The sequence below is a fragment of the Gossypium arboreum genome, chromosome 8, assembly GCF_025698485.1.
Source record: "Gossypium arboreum isolate Shixiya-1 chromosome 8, ASM2569848v2, whole genome shotgun sequence".
Lineage (NCBI taxonomy): Eukaryota > Viridiplantae > Streptophyta > Magnoliopsida > Malvales > Malvaceae > Gossypium > Gossypium arboreum.
The window spans coordinates 134438198-134456799 of NC_069077.1; the positions used below are offsets into that span (position 1 = coordinate 134438198).

Genomic DNA, 18602 nt, shown 5'->3' on the forward strand with positions numbered 1-18602 from the left:
TATAAATAATATTTACAAGTCAACTCAACAGAAATTTGTAGTCCCGAAATCATTATTCCGTCACCACTAAAAATCGGGCTATTACATGAAGAGTTTGCAAATAGATCATAAATGGCCTATAAACTATTGAAAGAGCTAACGAAAGCTCGAATAAAACTTGGAATGAAATCGGGAACTATATATTAACTCAAAATTGATATGTTAACTTGATTAGAAAGAGTTTTTGAACTAAATTTCTCTGAAGTTGCATCGGCAACGTTTGTAACATTCTAGTGCTCAAACTCGACAAATGGGTCGGGTATGAGGATGTTATAGGACAAATTTTAAAATTTTAAATGCATGTTTTTGTGTATTACTAATAATTTTTAATGTTGATTACATGTGATTGTATATATTTATTTATATATTTTACTTTTTGGATTTGTGCAATTAAAAGGTTAATACTCACACTCACAGACAACTCACACCCACTAAATTTAAATACCCAAATTTTTTTTATTTTATTAAATAATATATTTGTATTTCATGTAATTAATGTACAATAATATTATCCAAATGATTGAATATAATTAAGATTTATTAACTATTTTAAGGTTACAACAATAAAAGAACTTTAAATCATAATTAAACTCTAAACAAAGATAACAATCAAATTAATTATCAATTATTTTTAGGTACTAAATGAATAATTTTGGGTTCGGCCTCATTTTGATAAAGTTAATTTTATGTCTACTTATTTATCTTTGTTAAGTTTTTTTTTGTTGTTTCAGTAGTGGTCTACTCTGACATCTTGTGATATTTTATGTTTTTCCAATCATTTTATGAATATGTTTTATTGACAAAAAAAGAAGAAGAATGAAACCACTTAAATATTGAACAATAATGCATCTAATAATACCAATAAAAATCAAATTTAAATAATTTAAATCACAATAAAAATATTATTTATCATAAATATAAAACATAACCTAAACTTTCATAAAATATTCTTCTAATATCAATGTATTAATATAATAATAATAAAAAATATTTTGTCAATTTAAAGAAATAAAATCATACAATAAAATATTTTTGCAAATGGAAAAAATTGCTCTGATATAAGTATTCAATGGTAATTCAAGTTTATTCTAAATATTAATAAACTTACCAAATATTTTTCTCCACTCCATTTACGACAATATAAGTCTTCTCTTTGTGAAAATTTCTGACATTTGACACAACCATCACTAAAGATTACAATTTGAATGTTAGTTTCCTCAAATTTAAAAATTAATTTGAATAAAAATAAGTATAATATTATTATCATTATTAATTAAAATAATATTTCATCTCTTCTCGATATCATTGCCATTCAAATATGACTCAACTAGTACTTTCGCTTCGAAAAATCATTACTTCAATTCTTCATTATTTTAAATATATTGAATTTGAACCTATGTCATACACATATTAAACCCTAACAACTATATTAATAAATCTTGGCCTAAAATTTGTAATGTTTGAACCGAACCGGACCAACTAATCAAACTAAGGTACCATTTCGAATAATGGCATTAGACTAATTGAACCAATACAAATTGATTGAACTAACTAAAAATTTGATTGAATCGACAATTGAATCGAACCAGTCATACCGGCAAACTGATAACTTAACCATTTTAACTACTAACCTGATTCTAAAAATATTGTGTAAAGCTATCTATTTATTTATGTTAGATTTAGTTTTAATGATACATCAGTTAGGGTTGAAGTAGATCTTTCCAAATTCTGGCGTTGAATTTTCATGCCTGTTTTCATTTACGAGAATTGACATTCATGAATTTCATAGCCAATTTCTTTAAGAGCAAAAGCAAAAAAGAAGATCTCCATCTACACCTTATTGTCGATAATGATGAAACAAATGAGTCTTTTGTACGAAGCAAACACCTTTTACTCCTCCTCATCTGACCTAAAATAGTTCAGAAAACCATTATCACACGCTTGTTTTCTCTTCTATGTTTCACTTTTTGGATTAATTAATTTCCCTCCACAATACGACCACACAATGTATGTAGAGGTATCTATAGGCCAGGTCTAATTCAGGCCGAATCTAACCAAAACTTTAGGTCCATTTGCTAGGTCGGGACAATGAGCCTAAAATTTTGCCCAAGCCCAACCGGATAAAATGCAAAACACGAGATCACTCGACTTGTATTAATTAGTTTTATATATATATTTAAAATATAATACATCAAAAATACTAAAATATTAAAATAAATATTTCCCAACAAATTGAAAATAAATTAGAAAATATGTATACTTGAATAACACAAAGATATGTGCAACTTAAAGAGCAAATGTCTTTAAAATAGTAACAAAATTAACAATAAAATAAGAGTTATATAATATCTAAATAATAATAATAAAATAGTGAAATTGTAGTGAAAAAAAAAGAAAACAGTAAAAAAAATAACAATTTTTTTTTGCATATTTGGGCCAAGCCCGACTTGGCCCAAAAAGCCTTAACTAAGGCCCCAACCCATTTTCTAAACGGGCCTTACTTTTTTTGTTTAAGCTCATTTTTTAGAATTATATTTTCACTCAAACCCTCTTACTTTCCAAGCTCAGCTGGCTCATGGACATTTCTAGATGTAGGTAAGATACTTATTTCTAATATCTTGGGACCCGGAGACATGGGCGACTAAATAAATGGAACAGCTGTACCTGGTGGTTAGACATATAATCCACGTCTATAACTAGCTAGACACTTTTCTTGGCCGAACAAAGTTTACAATGAAACTATGACCTAAACACTAATTTCGGACAAATTAAACTGTCCAAAAATCGAGTCAGGGGCCTCCGTTCTGCCTGTGGATAGATAATCAAATTCTAAGACATTTCTAATAGAACACATACAAAGTCCTACACTGGCTAAAAGAGTTCATCAGCACATATAAATTAAATGGTTAGTTCTAGTTATTTACGATTTCAAACAGGAATGATGTAAGCAATTCAACAACTGAATGGGGAACCCTTTTCCTTTTCTTTCAAAAGATGGAGAATAGCTGACCTCATGTAGCACGGGATGGTAGGACAACCTTCTCGCTGTCCAAACAGTTCGAAATTCTGCACTTCAATCCAAGACTCCGCGAATGAACATGACCATTGATTTTCGAAACATAAATAAGCTGGTACCTTCACTAGGTTTAATGTGCCTTTAGAGTTTCGAGCCCATATCACAACACATTTTACAAAATACACTCATTTGTATGTTGCAATGTAGGTTTGAATCTCTCAAAGCACACTTAAAGAGTGGCAAAACCTTGTGAGGGCATAAAAAAGACAATTTTAAACTATGTTATTATGACATGACCTATGCCTTTTAGGTTGAATTAAGTAGAAGATACAAAAGCAGCTTTTTATCTCATGACCCAATCCAACTAACAAGGCATGGGCTATGCTTTGAAAGCATAAATCAAAATTATCCTCTTTGAGCCCCATAGGTCCAATGTTTTTTTACCTCACAACATGACTTAACTTGGGACACAAGTTTATCTTGTTAGAACATAATCCGAAATTGTTCTCTTTGGACTCCCATATTACATTTACACCACAAATGAGTGCACTTAGTAAAATGGAATCCAATTGATATAGTAGAACAATTGTATCATTTTTGCGTGTATTGTGATAAGGATTCGAATTTCTGAAAACGCATCTGAAGATGAAAAAATTGTGGGACCTATGAGGCCCAAAAAAGACAATTTCAACTTATGTTTTCACAGCACAGCTCATGCCCAGCGAGCTGGGTTGGGTCATGATAGTATTAGTCCTCAACCATTAATGAGTTAGAATAATCAAACAATCAAACAAACAGTAAAGGTCAGCGGCAAAAAGGGAAATAGACGGCTGTTAAGTGTTACTACATAAAGTGCAATTTCGGTTCAAAGTCACAGCATTCGTGTAAATTGGCTACTTTAAGGTACTGCAATAAACATTTACGGAACCACAAAAAAAGTGGTCAACAAATGAGAAAGAAATGCATCTACCGTTTCTGAAGATGTTGGAGCAAATCTGTCACCTTGTAGTGCAGCTTACAAAAAAAAGGATATAATGCTCAATCAAGCAACAAAGAGAGAACGACAAATTGTAGGTGCCCTTTCTCTCTTCTTTAAGATGTTAAATAAAAAAACCCCAATCACCTGCCTGAAGATTGCAGCACCTGGGTAACACACCTACAGAGCCTTATTATCCTTGAGTACCCAGCTCTAAGATTACTGATTGCAGCTTTTATTTCAATTGAGAGTGGACAGTGTAAGTCGTCTGTCCTAGTGGTGGAAGTCTGTAAATGATGGGGAAGGATCTCTGAAGGATAAACCCCACTGTAAGAAATCATGAGGCAAGATAAGACAGTATAACTATTCAACAAATTACGACAAAACATATCTGCCTTGACACCTGTTGATGCATAATGTTATATTTTACAATGACGACAGCACAAAAGTATCCCAAATTGTCCAGTATTAATATTTATACATTTAGAGAATTACCGAATTTACTTGAACTCGAAAGCAACAGTTGTCTAGATTATGTTACAATCTGAGCCATATGAAATGTGGGTGTAACAAGAGCTGACAATTGGTTGCACTTCTATGGCAAGAGTTAAGCAAAAGTTTACAGAGAACAGTTAGTCCAAAAGTTAGCCCAGCTGAACTCAGACACTATATATTGAAGGAAAAGAAAATTATTAATTAGAAGTCCAGAAAAAATAATGAACCAAACCAATCCGTAGAAACTATATAAAAATCAACATAATTTACGTAGCAATCACAAACTCTTTGCCAAGGATCAATGCTCTGGATATATTGAATTAATGTTACAAATTAATAGATTCTCCTCAGAGCATACATTTTCAACCATATAAAAAGATCATACATCCAATCTCAGATGACTCAGCTATAAGACATAGCATCAGATTTGCAAAATGCTTATTGGTTAAGTAGAAAAAACAATTTAGACAAGACTTTACCAGTTCAAACATGTCATGTCGAGAGACATTATCAGCTTTACACCACTCTCAAAATCAATGAAAGCAAGCTGCAAATCCAGCTGCTTAGCTGCGAACAAAGGAGGTGCTATCAAGTTTTAATCTGGCAAAATATGTTCTTTCAGAAGACATATATCACTCAAAATTGGACAGACTAGAGAAAGCAGAGGGTTGATTTTGTGCATATCTTTGGTAAATGCAGAAATGGTAACCAAGCCAAATGAGCATTCCAATGTAGAACATGCTATTTGGAAATTTGACATTACAATGATTTAGGATTTGGGACAGCAAAGAAATCAAGCAATTTATACAGTCAGCAGACAAAAATACTGCATTATAAGTCATATATCGTAATAGTTCTAGAAATCAAGAGGCAGATGACAACAATAAAGCCAAGATAACGAAGTTACCATTGTTTCTTTGGCGATGTAAGTGCAAAAATTTAACAAAGATTTAGGTTTTTTATTTAAAAAAACACAAAGATTTAACTTCACCAAGCCATGTGTGGGCTATGCCAAACCTTTTTACAACCACACTTAAACAAATCGGAAAAGAGAGGAACACTAAAACTTTGAATGGTCTTGCACCAGCAATCATTAAAAGCCTTTACCTTGAATATGCTAAACTAACTGAAGAAAGAGTCCTGGAAATAGAAAAACTTTTCCTTCCCTAGTTTTATGACTTATATCCTACCACTCATAAATAAAAACAAGAACGCCCAAAACGCTAAGCTCCATTCCAATAAATAAAAACAAAAAACAGAAACAAAATAATAAGTAAAACAGTTCCGTAGCAGGATAAGCATGCATAGGCTTCAAATGGCATTATATCAAACCAGAAATATGATCTAGTCATCCATAATCTCTACTTTGTTTTCCTGAAGAAAAGAATCAAAAGTCAAATTCTCAAAGCAGGAATTTCAGCCCACGACATCACAACCACAAATTTAAGAAACATAATAAAGAGGAGATAAAAGTGTACCGGATGGAGAATGAAAGCTAGTAAGAATCAGAAACCTAATTTCTAACCGCGCTATCTGTACTTCCTCAATAACATCAAGCAGATTTCGTAAAAGTGAACTGGTCCTCAGCATAATCAGATCAAACCAGAATAAATGTAAAGCAAAGTTAAACAAACGGTTACAAGATACTATAGGATCACTCAACTTAAAATACGTACTATAGCTTCGTTCTAGTACAATCAAAATTCAAAGAACAAGTATGGCATACTTTTCTGGTAAAAAATGGCTTAAAGACTTTTTTGACCCTCTAACTTTACAAAAAAATAGTCATTTTAGCAATCTATTTTTTTAACCCTTAAACTTGCAATTTTTATCAAATCATCTCAAAATAGATGGCAAAGTTAAACATTTTTTAACTTTACTAACGTGACGTACACGTGTATTAACTCGTGGATGACACATTAGCATTTAATTAATTTTTTAAAAATTTAAAAAAAGCTATAAAAAATTAAAAATCATTAAAATTATTTAAAAAGTATTAAAATTATAAAAAAATATTTTTTAATTTTAAAAAGCTAATTAAATATTGACATGTCATCCACGAGACAATCCACATATATGTCACGTCAGCAAAATTAACAATTGTTAACTTTTCCATCTATTTTGAGGTAATTTGACAAAAAATGCAAGTTCAAGGGTTAAAAAAGATGAAAATTTAAATGGAATGCTAAAATGATTTTTTTGTAAAGTTAGAGGGCTAAAAAAGTCATTATGCCAAATTAAATTGAAATAATTTGTTTTGCTTAAGAAAGAAAAACAAGAGATGCAAAAATTATGAGACAGAAGTACTTACTTGTGTTTCTTGCGCCAGACTTTTGGGCCCAACATATTTCGTAGTATATTCATGGTTAAAGACAAAAGCAAATGCAGAACAAGCATCCATGTTTGGGAAGTTCTAATGAACAAGATAAAATTTTAGAGATAAGCATGGTAAATAAAACAGGGAATGACTTCATGTAAATTGTTGACTTTGTTACCTTACTGATGTTTATATCGTTCAATTTGTTTCCAACAAAAATGCTTGAATTTGGACTGGTGTCTAATGTAAGACTGAAATCAAACATAAGGACAAATGTAAACCTTTAAGCATGAACAAGTCTGGGTTAAAGAGAACTATATTAAAAAAAGAAAACCTTTGAGATAAGAACTCATGGTAGTTGAGAATAACATTATGATAGCCATTCCTATTCTGCAAAACATCAACCTCCCACAACTAACAAAATAACAGACTGGTTAGGCCTCAGTTACATAAAATAATTTTCAATATGTTTTGAGAAGAAATTATAGTTAAGAGTTAATAAGACCTGCATATCCTGGAGTATACATCCCCAACAAGTTCTCTTCTTTAGATGATCATGAAGCAAATCAATAGTATCCGCACAACTCAGTTCTCCTTTTATCTTGAAGTGAGGACAAAGAGACTTGGTTAGATTGTTTATCTTCGTCTCCAGAGCATCAGCCTGATGCTTCACTGTCGTAACTTTATCATTGGTTCCCTGTCATGACACAAAGAAATCTTTAGCATAGAATTAACCATTAACCAAATATCAATTGCCCATATCTTTTAAAACAACATAAGAGACAGTAAAACACATGAAGTTTAGAATATTATTTTATTTATAGCTGAGAGAATGCTAATACATCATTCAAAACAACAAATGTAAGAGTTCTCCACATATTGCCTCTGGTATGCACTGTGCTGAATGTTAGTAGTAATTCTCAAAATATAGAAGATAAATCCCTGTACAAGAATAAATATTTTGTAATCATCCAAAAAACTACGATATTACACTCCAAATCAAGTCAACAAAACTTCAAAGAAAACTGAGCCTGAGTCTTGTATTAATTAATTCAAATTTCTTCACCATTGAGATATGTTAAAAGGTTAAGAGAAAATAACTATATTCTAACACCGAATTGAAATTGATATTTGTACAAGCCAATAAATAGCTTATACCAGCAGCAACAACAAAAAGTAGAGAAAATTTTTGGCCTCTAAATGGCTTTGATAGATATCAAAGCACTTTCTGACAATAAAATATGGGATTCAACCCAAATGTGGGTTTCAGTTAAAATAAAACACAGTTTCATATTTGCATGCAGTAATGTTATCTCTGGAGGAGTACCTTTTTTCCTTTCTAATCATTTGAGACAAATTAGAAAGACGAAATCCATAACAACAAAAGCAGAACTGATGAGCATACCTCAAGGTTCTCTCCAGATCTAACTGAACATGTATTATTGTCAAGTTGAGTGTCTCTTCCAGCTAACACAGATGGATGCTTGACATAATTTAACTTCAACATTTGAGACTCCCGAACTCCAGTTCTCAGTAACTGTACCTGATTCTGATTGAGGGATATAGGAAGATGATAAAGAATACACATTTGCGCAGAACACACCCCCCAAAAAAAAAGAGATAAAGAAAAGCAAATACCAGCAGTCTTTCACGCTTCACTTGCATCAACTGCAATTTAGCCTTTTCATAAACTAATCTATAGAGCAATAGTTTTGTTTCAGCTACACTGCAAGGACATTAATTCATCAACTTTTCAACTTGTAACATTAAACCAGTTTCCTTAATAATTTCAGAAACCAATATCAATGGCATTCATAATCAAGCTGTAGGAGTGAACTAGAAGCACCTCTTCTACTGAATATTGCAGGATTGACCATATGCCTGCCAACAGCAATATATGAGGGCAGAATAAGCAAGAACATAGTCTAGTTTGGTTAGTAGGGGAAGCAATGAGTATCCCAGCAAAATAAAATAAAAGTGGGCAATTTTACTTACTGAACCTAGTTTGAATTGGATTTCAGAACAGAGCATCTCTAACTTATTAACCTTCTGCTGATGAAGTAATATATCTTCCAACATGTTTATCTGGATATTCCAAATTTCAAGGCAAAGAAAAAAGAAAAGGAAACTATTACACAGGGTTTAGGTTATGGAAAGATGTTATCAGTAATTATACCTGCATTAGAAAAATGTTGTAAAAATATGTTGTAATTACAGAAACAAGATATCTACCACTTTTATATTTAGTTTATCAAAACTAGGAGACAGTAGCTGTTTTGTATCTGCCAAAAGTTTGCTGGAAATCTGCAATATAAGTTGTACAAATCAATTCAACAGGAAGACTAACAGGAAAAATCTTGCATTCTATATCAGCAAACCTGAATGTGCCACAAATAAGTGGCATTGTGCACATACATCAGTCATATTCAGCAATGTTTTGCCACCTTCAATTCCTTTATTTCCTATGTTACTACCATTCGAATATTCCAACACATGCTCCATATCTTTTTCTCCAATTTCACGAAAATTTGGACTCTGCTGGATACACTTATTTTTATCTGCAGGGTGCATGTCTGCAAGAACTACTTCACTTATTCTTTTGCTTTTTGAAGAGTTCTGAGTGTCTTGGTCAGGACTTGGGTCCTGCACAGATCTTTGAAGATGGTTATCAATCGTTTGTATAGTTGAATGGCAGCTAAGAGATAGTACATCCTTTGCAACAGGTAGTTGCATATTATCACCACACAGTCCCCTATGCATTTCTTTCCTGTGCGGGCTGCAACTTGGCTCTTTTGAAGTTGGACTCTGAGTTTGCTTCTTTCCGAAGGGGCTCTGAGCAATCATTGCACCAGACTTTAAATGTCAAGCATAATTTGAATTCTGAGCTAGGAAACATTCAGGCAATCAAGAGAAGATACAGAGAAGATATTTACGTTTAAAGGCAACTGGTCATTTTTGCTTCTAGGTGCATCTGGAGAAGGCATAAGAAGAAGAAACTTTCATCTGTTCCTGAATGAAACTTCCACTGAACTGGGTTATTTCAATTGCAGTCTCGATGTTTTTCTCTGGGCTTCTTGATTGCAATTTCAAGGCAAATCCCTCAGGGATGTTCCTAGAGTTCTCAGAAGCATTCAGCATATCAAGTCCATTACTTTCTCCTTCATTCAACTTTTTTACTATAGAAGTCTCAGTTAAATGGTTGGCCTTAATAAGTGATAAGCTGGACTGTGTTCTGTTTTCAGCTGTTCCAGTTAAATAATTACTACTAGGAACTGTTTCTAGTGAGTTGGGCTCCTCTCTAGAAACAATAATGATGCTGTTATCCTGATCATGAGGCTTTAAATTGCCAGACAGACTGCTATGATGCTCTGTTGATGAGCATAACTTCTCTTATGACCTATTCACCAGTGGAGAAACAAGCTTATAGGCTGTATCAAGATCTCTTTTATCTTTGCCAATTTCACGTGTGATCCCCATGGGTGAGGAATTAAATGCAGAAGCTACTTGTGTTCCATCTAAAGGATCTACTGGAGTCATTTAATGATGGATCATTTTCTTTCCTGAGTGAGTGCACTTAGATGGTGAAGTAGTTATGCCCATTCTTTCAGCATATTTTTCATAATGTTCTTTATCTTCTAAAAGCTCTGTGGTCCCTCCATCTTGGCTCAAGTAGCTGATGTTTTTTGGAGTTACAGGACCATCAATTTCCCCCTGCTTTAGACCAACACCAGATAACTGCTCCTCCAGATTAATAGTGGGTGCAGTTACCTGTTGGCACTGGAAACCTTCACTCGGTTCCATAATTTTACTGAATGAACAAGCTGAAGCTCTAGAAGAAAGGGAATCTGATAATCTAATTTTTGACTTCAAAATTCCATCATTGAAAGCAGAACCAAGGGGAGTACACTCCAGATTTTTTAATTTGATGTTACTTTTCAGGACAGAAGGCAAACTCCCACCCTGTTTTATGCTTCCCTGACTCAAAAAAGAACCGGATTGTTTTGGGGACGGAGTAACAAACAGTGCATGTCTTGGTGAATTTGTAGTATCCAGAAGTAATTGTTGTCTTTTAGCAGATAATGAGTGTATGGAACCTGCTAATGGAGACCTATGCATTTCTTCCTGAAAAAAAAAAGAAGCAATAGCTGAACAGTGAACAACATATAATTTTCATTCAAGTCGTGCACCTACAAGTGTATGGAATAAATATATGAAACTGTATGGCTAAAACTACTGAAGTAACCCTTTATGAGTTGACAATGGCAGTAGTTCCATGTATGGCATGTCATTGTATTGAAAGTTGGAAAGATAAATTCCTAAATAGAATAGAGTTAAATAGCCCAAATCTCAAAAAGAAAAGGAGATTGTTCTGCAGATGTTAGGATAGGAAACGCCATAGTATAAATGAAATCTCCATGAATCCCATCGTTTAGCAAGTAGCTACACCCCAAGCAAATCGACTCACTGAAAGTGCCAAAATTAAATTATTAAAAAGAAAACAACAAAAACATTGAGAAAAGTAAAATCTTACTTAACATTCAATTGATAGGAGAATATACTTTGTTCACTGAATTTACCAATTTAAATGATTGGAAAATAACCAAATTATTGAGAAAAGTGATCTGGATAACATCAGATTCATAAGATAACGTACTTTATTCAGCTGATTAGGAGTTTGGATTTGGTGACCAACAAAATTTTCAGCAACTGAACCATCCTTAGTGTTTGACGAGCAGTCACACATAGTTTGATCAGTAAGAGTGGTTGCTGAATCACCTGTTGACTCAATCATTTTGTCCTGAGCAAAAGAAATGCCCTTACCAGACATATCATGATTATTCATGTTGCAGAGCTCTTGATTCCTATAATTTGACAGTTCCGTGCAGTCATTCTTATGACCATAAGATAAGGCAACTTCGCTTGATGACCTTGGAGTGGTAGATTCAAAAGCAGGAATGGCATTAAACTCCTTACTGCCTTCAGCCAGAAGAGCTTCCAATGTGGGAGAGAGCTTTCCATAACCATACCTACGCATGCTTTCTCCAACAAGGCTCATGCCATTAGATTCTTCACCACCACTAAATTTACTGATAGGCACAGGTGACGGTGACTTTACCTTCTTCGCCTTCATTAACACCATAAAACTTTTTAGATCAGACGGCATGGTAGCTTGGCAAGGCATCTTCTCTTCAGATGGAAGACAAACTCCTGTGGTAGTTAAAGTATTGAGCTCTCCTGACTCTGAACCTGCAATGCTACGGAAGTGCATATAAAATGTTATTGAATCCATAGTGATATCGTGGTTGTCATCTGAAGCAGCAGAATCAGATAATCTTCCAGGTTGAATGAAGTTTGTGTTAACATTATGATTAATGGTAGACAATTTTAATGGCAAACAATCCAAAGTAGTGCAAGTTTAGCACCCTAAAGTTGACTTTGAAAAAGTGGCATGGGATAATTTTTTTTTGGTCCTTGAGATAATGGGCTATTTATTGTTTGGTCCTTGAACCTCAACTATAAATAGGCCTTCTCATTTCTCATTTCAATTCATCCCAACCAATCTTTCTCTCTTAGTTTTCTCTCTTCTCCCATTTGAGAATTCTTAAGGAATTTTATTTGTTTGTAATATTTTGGAGATAGTAAAGTTATCATCGGTGTTAGTGCACGAGGACGTAGGTATAATTTACGAACCTCGTTAAAACTCTTGTGTTCTTTCTTGTCCTATTTTTCTTTCAATATTTGAGGTATAATAGTAGTATTTATTGTGCTATTAAATTACTATAAAGGGATATTCGACTAAGGAAAGACTTGGTATTTAAGAGATCCTTGTGATCCACCTCTTCCCAGGAATTGAACTTTGTGTGATTTTTAGTACAATAATTTACACGCTCCGACCCTATTGGAACAACAAGTGGTATCAAGAGCCGAAGGTTAATCGTAGTATGCTCTGTGGTTGCGCTTTAAACCGATCTTCCACATCGTAAAAGATTTCCTTAGGTATATTGAAAGATTATGGAGAAAGCGGTCGGTGTAGGAGCTTCAACATCGTCCATGTGGATAAGACCGACAATTGCAAATGCAAGATTGGCGGTGGAGATCTTTGATGGCACGGGCCATTTTGGTATGTGGCAAAGTGAGGTTCTAGATGCCCTTTTCAGCAGGGTCTAGACATTGCCATTGATGAAGAGAAACCAGATGATGTACAGGAGAAAGATTGGAAGGCGATCAATCGGTTGGCATGTGGCACAATTCGATCATGCATTTCTCGAGAAGAGGTATGCTTTTTCAAAGGAGACTTCGCAAATAAGTTGTGGGTGGCACTTGAAGAAAATTTTTGAAGAAAAACAGTCAAAATAAGCTCCACTTGAAGAAAAGACTGCTTTCGCTTCACTTACGTCCCAAGTACCACAATGAATGATCACATCACCAAATTTAATCGTTAGTCACCGATTTCTTGAATATGGATGAGACATTCAAAGATGAAGATTTGGCTTTGATCTTTGTTGGGGTCACTTCGAGGAGTTTGAGTTCCTAGAAACTACTCTACTTCATGGCAGAGTGATATATCTCGAGCGAAGTGCATGCGGCCTTATAGATTATGAGCAGAGAAAGAAGGACAAACAGAAAAACTCAATCAGAGATACAGAAGCTTTAGTAGTCCGAGGTCGTTCATACACTCGGAAGAAAACTCAAAAGGGAGATCAAAGTCAAAGTCCAGACTCGGGAAAGATGAATGTGCCTTTTGTCATGAGAAAGGCCACTGGAAGAAAAATTGTCCAAAGCTGAAGAATAAGGGAAAAGCTGCTGTAGATGCTTGTGTTGCAAAGCATGATACCAGTGACTCTGAATTATCATTGGTTGCATCATCATCGTCGTTCCATTCGGATGAGTGGATATTGGATTCGGGTTGTACCTATCATATGTCCCTAACCGGAGTGGTTCTCGATTTAGTAGAACTAAATGGAGGAGTTGTTTATATGGGCAATGACAATGCTCAGAAAGCTGTTGGGATAGGTTCAATCCAATTAAAGAATCAAGATGGATCAACCGAGTTCTAAGCGATGTTGATGCGTGCCCAGTTTGAAGAAAAATCTCATCTCATTGGGAGCCTTGGAATCCAATGGTTCAGTTGTTAATATGAGAGATGGGGTTTTGAAAGTGACATCTGGCGACTTGTGATATTGAAGGGCATCGGGAAAAATAACTTGTATTACTACCAAGGTAGTACAGTTATTGGAGCGATCATTGCAGCTTCCAAGCAACAAAGAATTGGACTCAATCCAGTTGTGGCATATGAAGTTGGGACATGCCGTGAAAAATCCTTGCAAATTTCGCAAAGCAAGGATTGTTGAAAGGTGCAAAGGCTTGCAAATTAAAATTTTGCGAGCATTGTGTTCGGGAAAGCAAAAGAGAGTGAAATTGACCTCGCTATCCATAATACAAAAGGTATTTTGGAATATGTTCACTCAGATGTGTGGGGGCCTTCCAAAACACTTTTATTGGGAGGAAAACACTACTTTGTTACTTTTGTTGATCACTTTTCCAGAAGAATTTGGGTGTATACCATGAGAACTAAGGATGAAGTGCTTAGAGTTTTTCTTAAATGGAAAACTATGATCGAAAACCGACCGGCAAGAAAATCAAGCGGCTTAGAACGGACAATGGAGGCGAATATAGAAGTGATCCGTTCTTCGATGTGTGCCAAGAGTATGGTATTGTTCAACACTTCACGATTAGGGATACACCACAAGCAGAATGGAGTGGCAGGCGTATGAATCGAACATTCTTGGAGAAAGTTCGATGTATGTTGTCCAATCTTTGGGTTGGGCAAGCAATTTTGAAATTTGAGGTGTGACATACTGTTGGCCATTTTGTTAATCATTTGCCATCATCTGCATTAGAAAGAAAAACTCCTATGGAGGTATGGTTTGGAAAATCGACTCTGATTATGATTCCTTACATGTGTTTGGATCCACTTGCATATTACCATGTGAAGGAGTCAAAGTTAGATCCGAGGACAAAGAAAGCTCTCTTTATGGGAATCACTTACGGAGTGAAGGGATTTCATCTTTGGTGCTTAGACACAAAGAAAATGATCATAGCAGAGATGTTACCTTTGATGAATCGCCACATTGAAAAGGTAGCAGATAAAGATATTCAGACGAGCGATACTCCACAAGGTGGAGTGTACTCCAAAACAGTGGAGTTTGAGCGGATGGGGATTTCCCAGTTAATAAGTCTAATTCTCCAGCCACAATGGAGGAATTAGAGGTTGAAGAGGTTCGACCCAAGAACCATTAAGTACACGAGAACCGATTGCGATTGCAAGGCCAAGGAGAGAAATTCGTAAACACCTTCGATTCTCGATATGGTGGCCTACGCCCTTCCGTTGTTGATGATGATATTCCTATCACTTATCAAGAAGCAATGCAAAGCTTAGAAAGTGATAAATGGAAAAGCGCCATGGATGAAGAAATGCAATCTCTCCTGAAGAACAATACTTGGGAGTTGGCGCAATTACCGAAAGGTAAAAGGGCAATCGGATGCAAGTGGGTATTCGCAAAGAAAGATGGATCTCCTAGCAAGAAAGATGTTCGCTACAAGGCAAGGTTGGTAGCTAAAGGCTACGCTCAGAAGGAGGGAATTGACTACAATGATGTATTTTCCCCTGTTGTGAAGCATTCCTCCATTAGAATTTTGTTGGCCTTGGTAGCACAGTTGAATTTGGAGCTAGCTCAACTTGATGTTAAGACGGCTTTCTTGCATGGTGAGTTAGAAGAGGAGATCTATATGACTCAGCCCGAAGGATACAAAGATCTTGGTGGTAGAAATTGGGTTTGTAAGTGAACAAATCGCTATATGGATTGAAGCAATCCCGAGGCGATGGTACAAGCGATTTGATAGCTTTATGAAAAGCGAATACACAAGAAGCAAATATGACAATTGTGTGTATTTGTAAAAGCTACATGACGGATCTTTCATTTATCTACTCTTGTATGTTGATGATATGTTAATCGCTTCGAAGAGCCAAAAAGAGATAGATAAGCTGAAGGCTCAGTTGAATCAAGAGTTCGAGATGAAAGATCTAGGTGAGACCAAGAAGATTCTCGGCATGGAGATAAGTAGAGATAGACAGAGAGGCAAGCTTTGCTTGAATCAGAAGCAATATCTGAAAAAGGTATTACAATGTTTTGGTGTAAATGAAAACACAAAACATGTAAGTACCCCACTTGCTTCTCATTTGAAACCTAGTGCTCAATTATCTCCAAACCGAAGAAGAAAGAGAATATATGGCAAAAGTCCCATATGCAAATGCGGTTGGGAGTTTGATGTATGCGATGGTGTGTCGCTGCCCGACATTTCACAAGTTGTTGGAGTTGTGAGCGGTATATGCATGATCTCGAAAAGGACATTGGCAAGTCAGTGAAATGGATTCTACGGTATCTTGAAAAACCGTAGATGTTGGTTTAATTTTGAACAGGATGAAGCACTTGGTCGGTTTGTAGTTGGATATGTTGATTCCGACTTTCTTTGGTGATTTAGATAAACGTCGTTCAACTACGGGTATCTGTTTACTCTTGCGAAAGCTCCAGTGAGTTGGAAGTCTACCTTACGATCTCTGATGAGTGTATCTACTACTGAGGCGAGAATATATGGTAGTTCTGAAGTCATTAAGGAGGCTATTTGGCTTAATGGATTGTTGAAAGACTTGGGAGTTGTTCAAAGTCACATTAGTCTATATTGTGACGATCGAGCGCTATTCATTTAGCGAAAAATCAAGTCTATCATTCAAGAACCAAGCATATCGACGTAAGATATCACTTTAAAGGGAAGTCTTTGAAAAGGAAAATTCTACTTGAAGATTCCGACGGCAGATAATCCCGAGATATGATGACCAAGGTGGTAACAACAATCAAGTTTAATCATTGTTTGAACTTGATTAACATCCCGAGAATTTGAGCACCTTCAGTGTATGGCGCTCGAGGCGCATTTGGAGGCACTACAAAAGATAGCTTTATCGAATTTGGGGAGTTGAAGGAAGTGTGTGAAGATGTGATTATCCTAATCAAATCTTCAAGGTGGAGATTGTTAACATTATGATTAATGGTAGACAATTTTAATGGCAAACAATCCAAAGTGGTGCAAGTTTAGCACCCTAAAGTTGACTTTGAAAAAGTGGCATGGGATAATTTTTTTGGTCCTTGAGATAATGGGTGTTTATTGTTTGGTCCTTGAACCTCAACTATAAATAAGCCTTCTCATTTCTCATTTCAATTCATCCCAACCAATCTTTCTCTTAGTTTTCTCTCTTCTCCCATTTGAGAATTCTTAAGGAATTCTATTTGTTTGTAATATTTTGGAGATAGTAAAGTTATCATCGGTGTTAGTGCCCGAGGGCGTAGGTATAATTTACGAACCTCGTTAAAACTCTTGTGTTCTTTCTTGTCCTATTTTTCTTTCAATATTTGAGGTATAATAGTAGTATTTATTGTGCTATTAAATTACTATAAAGGGATATTCGACTAAGGAAAGACTTGGTATTTAAGAGATCCTTGTGATCCACCTCTCTTCCCTGGGAATTGAACTTTGTGTGATTTTTTAGTACAATAATTTACACGCTTCCGACCCTATTGGAACAACAGTTTGCAGACACTGGTCCGAAAAAGTTGTCTTCTGCAACAAGATATTTCAGAAAAAACTTCAAAACACGGCATTTATTAGCATTAACCATTCTTTTCATTAGCTGAAACCATTAGAATTCTCCTTTTAACATAAAAACTTTTTTATCTCACAAAACTTTAAGCAATGGCGTATTACTTAGGCTTCATTTGGTTGATGCTTTCGCCACTCGCTTATTTTTCCATTTTGAAGAACTGATATCAAAGTCGCAATTTTTGCATTTTGCTTCCTAAAACAAAAATCATAAGCGGAAATAACAACCAAATGACGCCTAAACAATTATAAACCCTAAACTTCGTCAAAACAAAAACAAATGCTTACTAAGAATGGAGAATGCAAGCTAAACCGACCGTCATTAGAAATAGCAGATCCAACTGTGCTACTTCCACCGGGAGAAGGCGACTCCATCGGCCTCAAGAACGACTTCTCCACACTCAAAACGTCATCATCATTATCATCGTCATCACTGTCAATCAAATCCCTAAAGAGACCCAGCACTTCATTTCCCCTTTCAGAGGCTGGCGTGGGAGTGGAATGCTGCGGGGACTCGTAGTCATCGTCGCGGTTGAAGATGTGGACCGAGGTGATCTCGCACTCAGCGAAACTAACTCGCCGCGACAGCTTCTTCCTGAATGCGATGGTTTCTTCGTCCGTTTCCTGGGTGTTTGAGGGTGGTTCGTCGGGGAATTTGGAAGCCATTCTAGCGAAGGAGAGAGTGCGGGGAAACCGTGAGGTGATAGGGAAAGAAAATAGGGAATTTTTGAATTAGGGTTCAGAGATGAAGTGCATTCGTGTGGGACTTTGGTCAGTTCAGTAGTTTTGCGCGGGAAAGATCAAATGGAAATTTTCAATTTGCAGCCCTTAATGTTAAAATTTTGATTTGCCCTTTTACTCTAATAGAATAGAGCTCTAATGTAATGAGAAAGAATTTGAGCTATAAATGCTCAAATAATAAAAATACCTTTTAACCAAAAGAATTTTGAAGTATTATTTAATACATATATTAATATTTTAAAAATTATAAAAATTGAATATAATTAATAATAGAAAATTTATTTAAAACCCAATTAATTATAAAA

General features: G+C 35.2%; 1 protein-coding gene across 1 annotated transcript; it reads right to left on the reverse strand.

Moving 5' to 3' along the window:
- Positions 1 to 3878: 3878 nt before the first annotated feature.
- LOC128296665 (uncharacterized) lies at positions 3879 to 18222 on the reverse strand. The gene is made up of 18 exons (XM_053032109.1): positions 17874 to 18222; positions 17491 to 17517; positions 11498 to 12198; positions 10440 to 10965; positions 9841 to 10211; positions 9259 to 9675; positions 9076 to 9147; positions 8839 to 8928; positions 8699 to 8724; positions 8482 to 8569; positions 8249 to 8392; positions 7349 to 7540; positions 7178 to 7233; positions 7022 to 7094; positions 6836 to 6939; positions 6005 to 6108; positions 5006 to 5093; positions 3879 to 4358 (listed from the first exon to the last, which is right to left on the reverse strand). Exons 1-18 carry the CDS (start codon positions 18220 to 18222, stop codon positions 4175 to 4177), a joined length of 3612 nt encoding a protein of 1203 aa, XP_052888069.1. The 3' UTR covers positions 3879 to 4174.
- Between the last annotated feature and the right edge of the window lie 380 nt (positions 18223 to 18602).

Coding starts and splice junctions, on each gene's coding strand:
- LOC128296665 (XM_053032109.1), bottom strand. CDS start 18,222: ATGGCTTCCAAATTCCCCGACGAACCACCCTCAAACACCCAGGAAACG. Junction 17,518..17,873: donor ATCTGCTATTTCTAATGACG/GTCGGTTTAGCT, acceptor ATCTTGTTGCAG/AAGACAACTTTTTCGGACCA. Junction 10,212..10,439: donor AAAATATGCTGAAAGAATGG/GCATAACTACTT, acceptor GCTCATCAACAG/AGCATCATAGCAGTCTGTCT.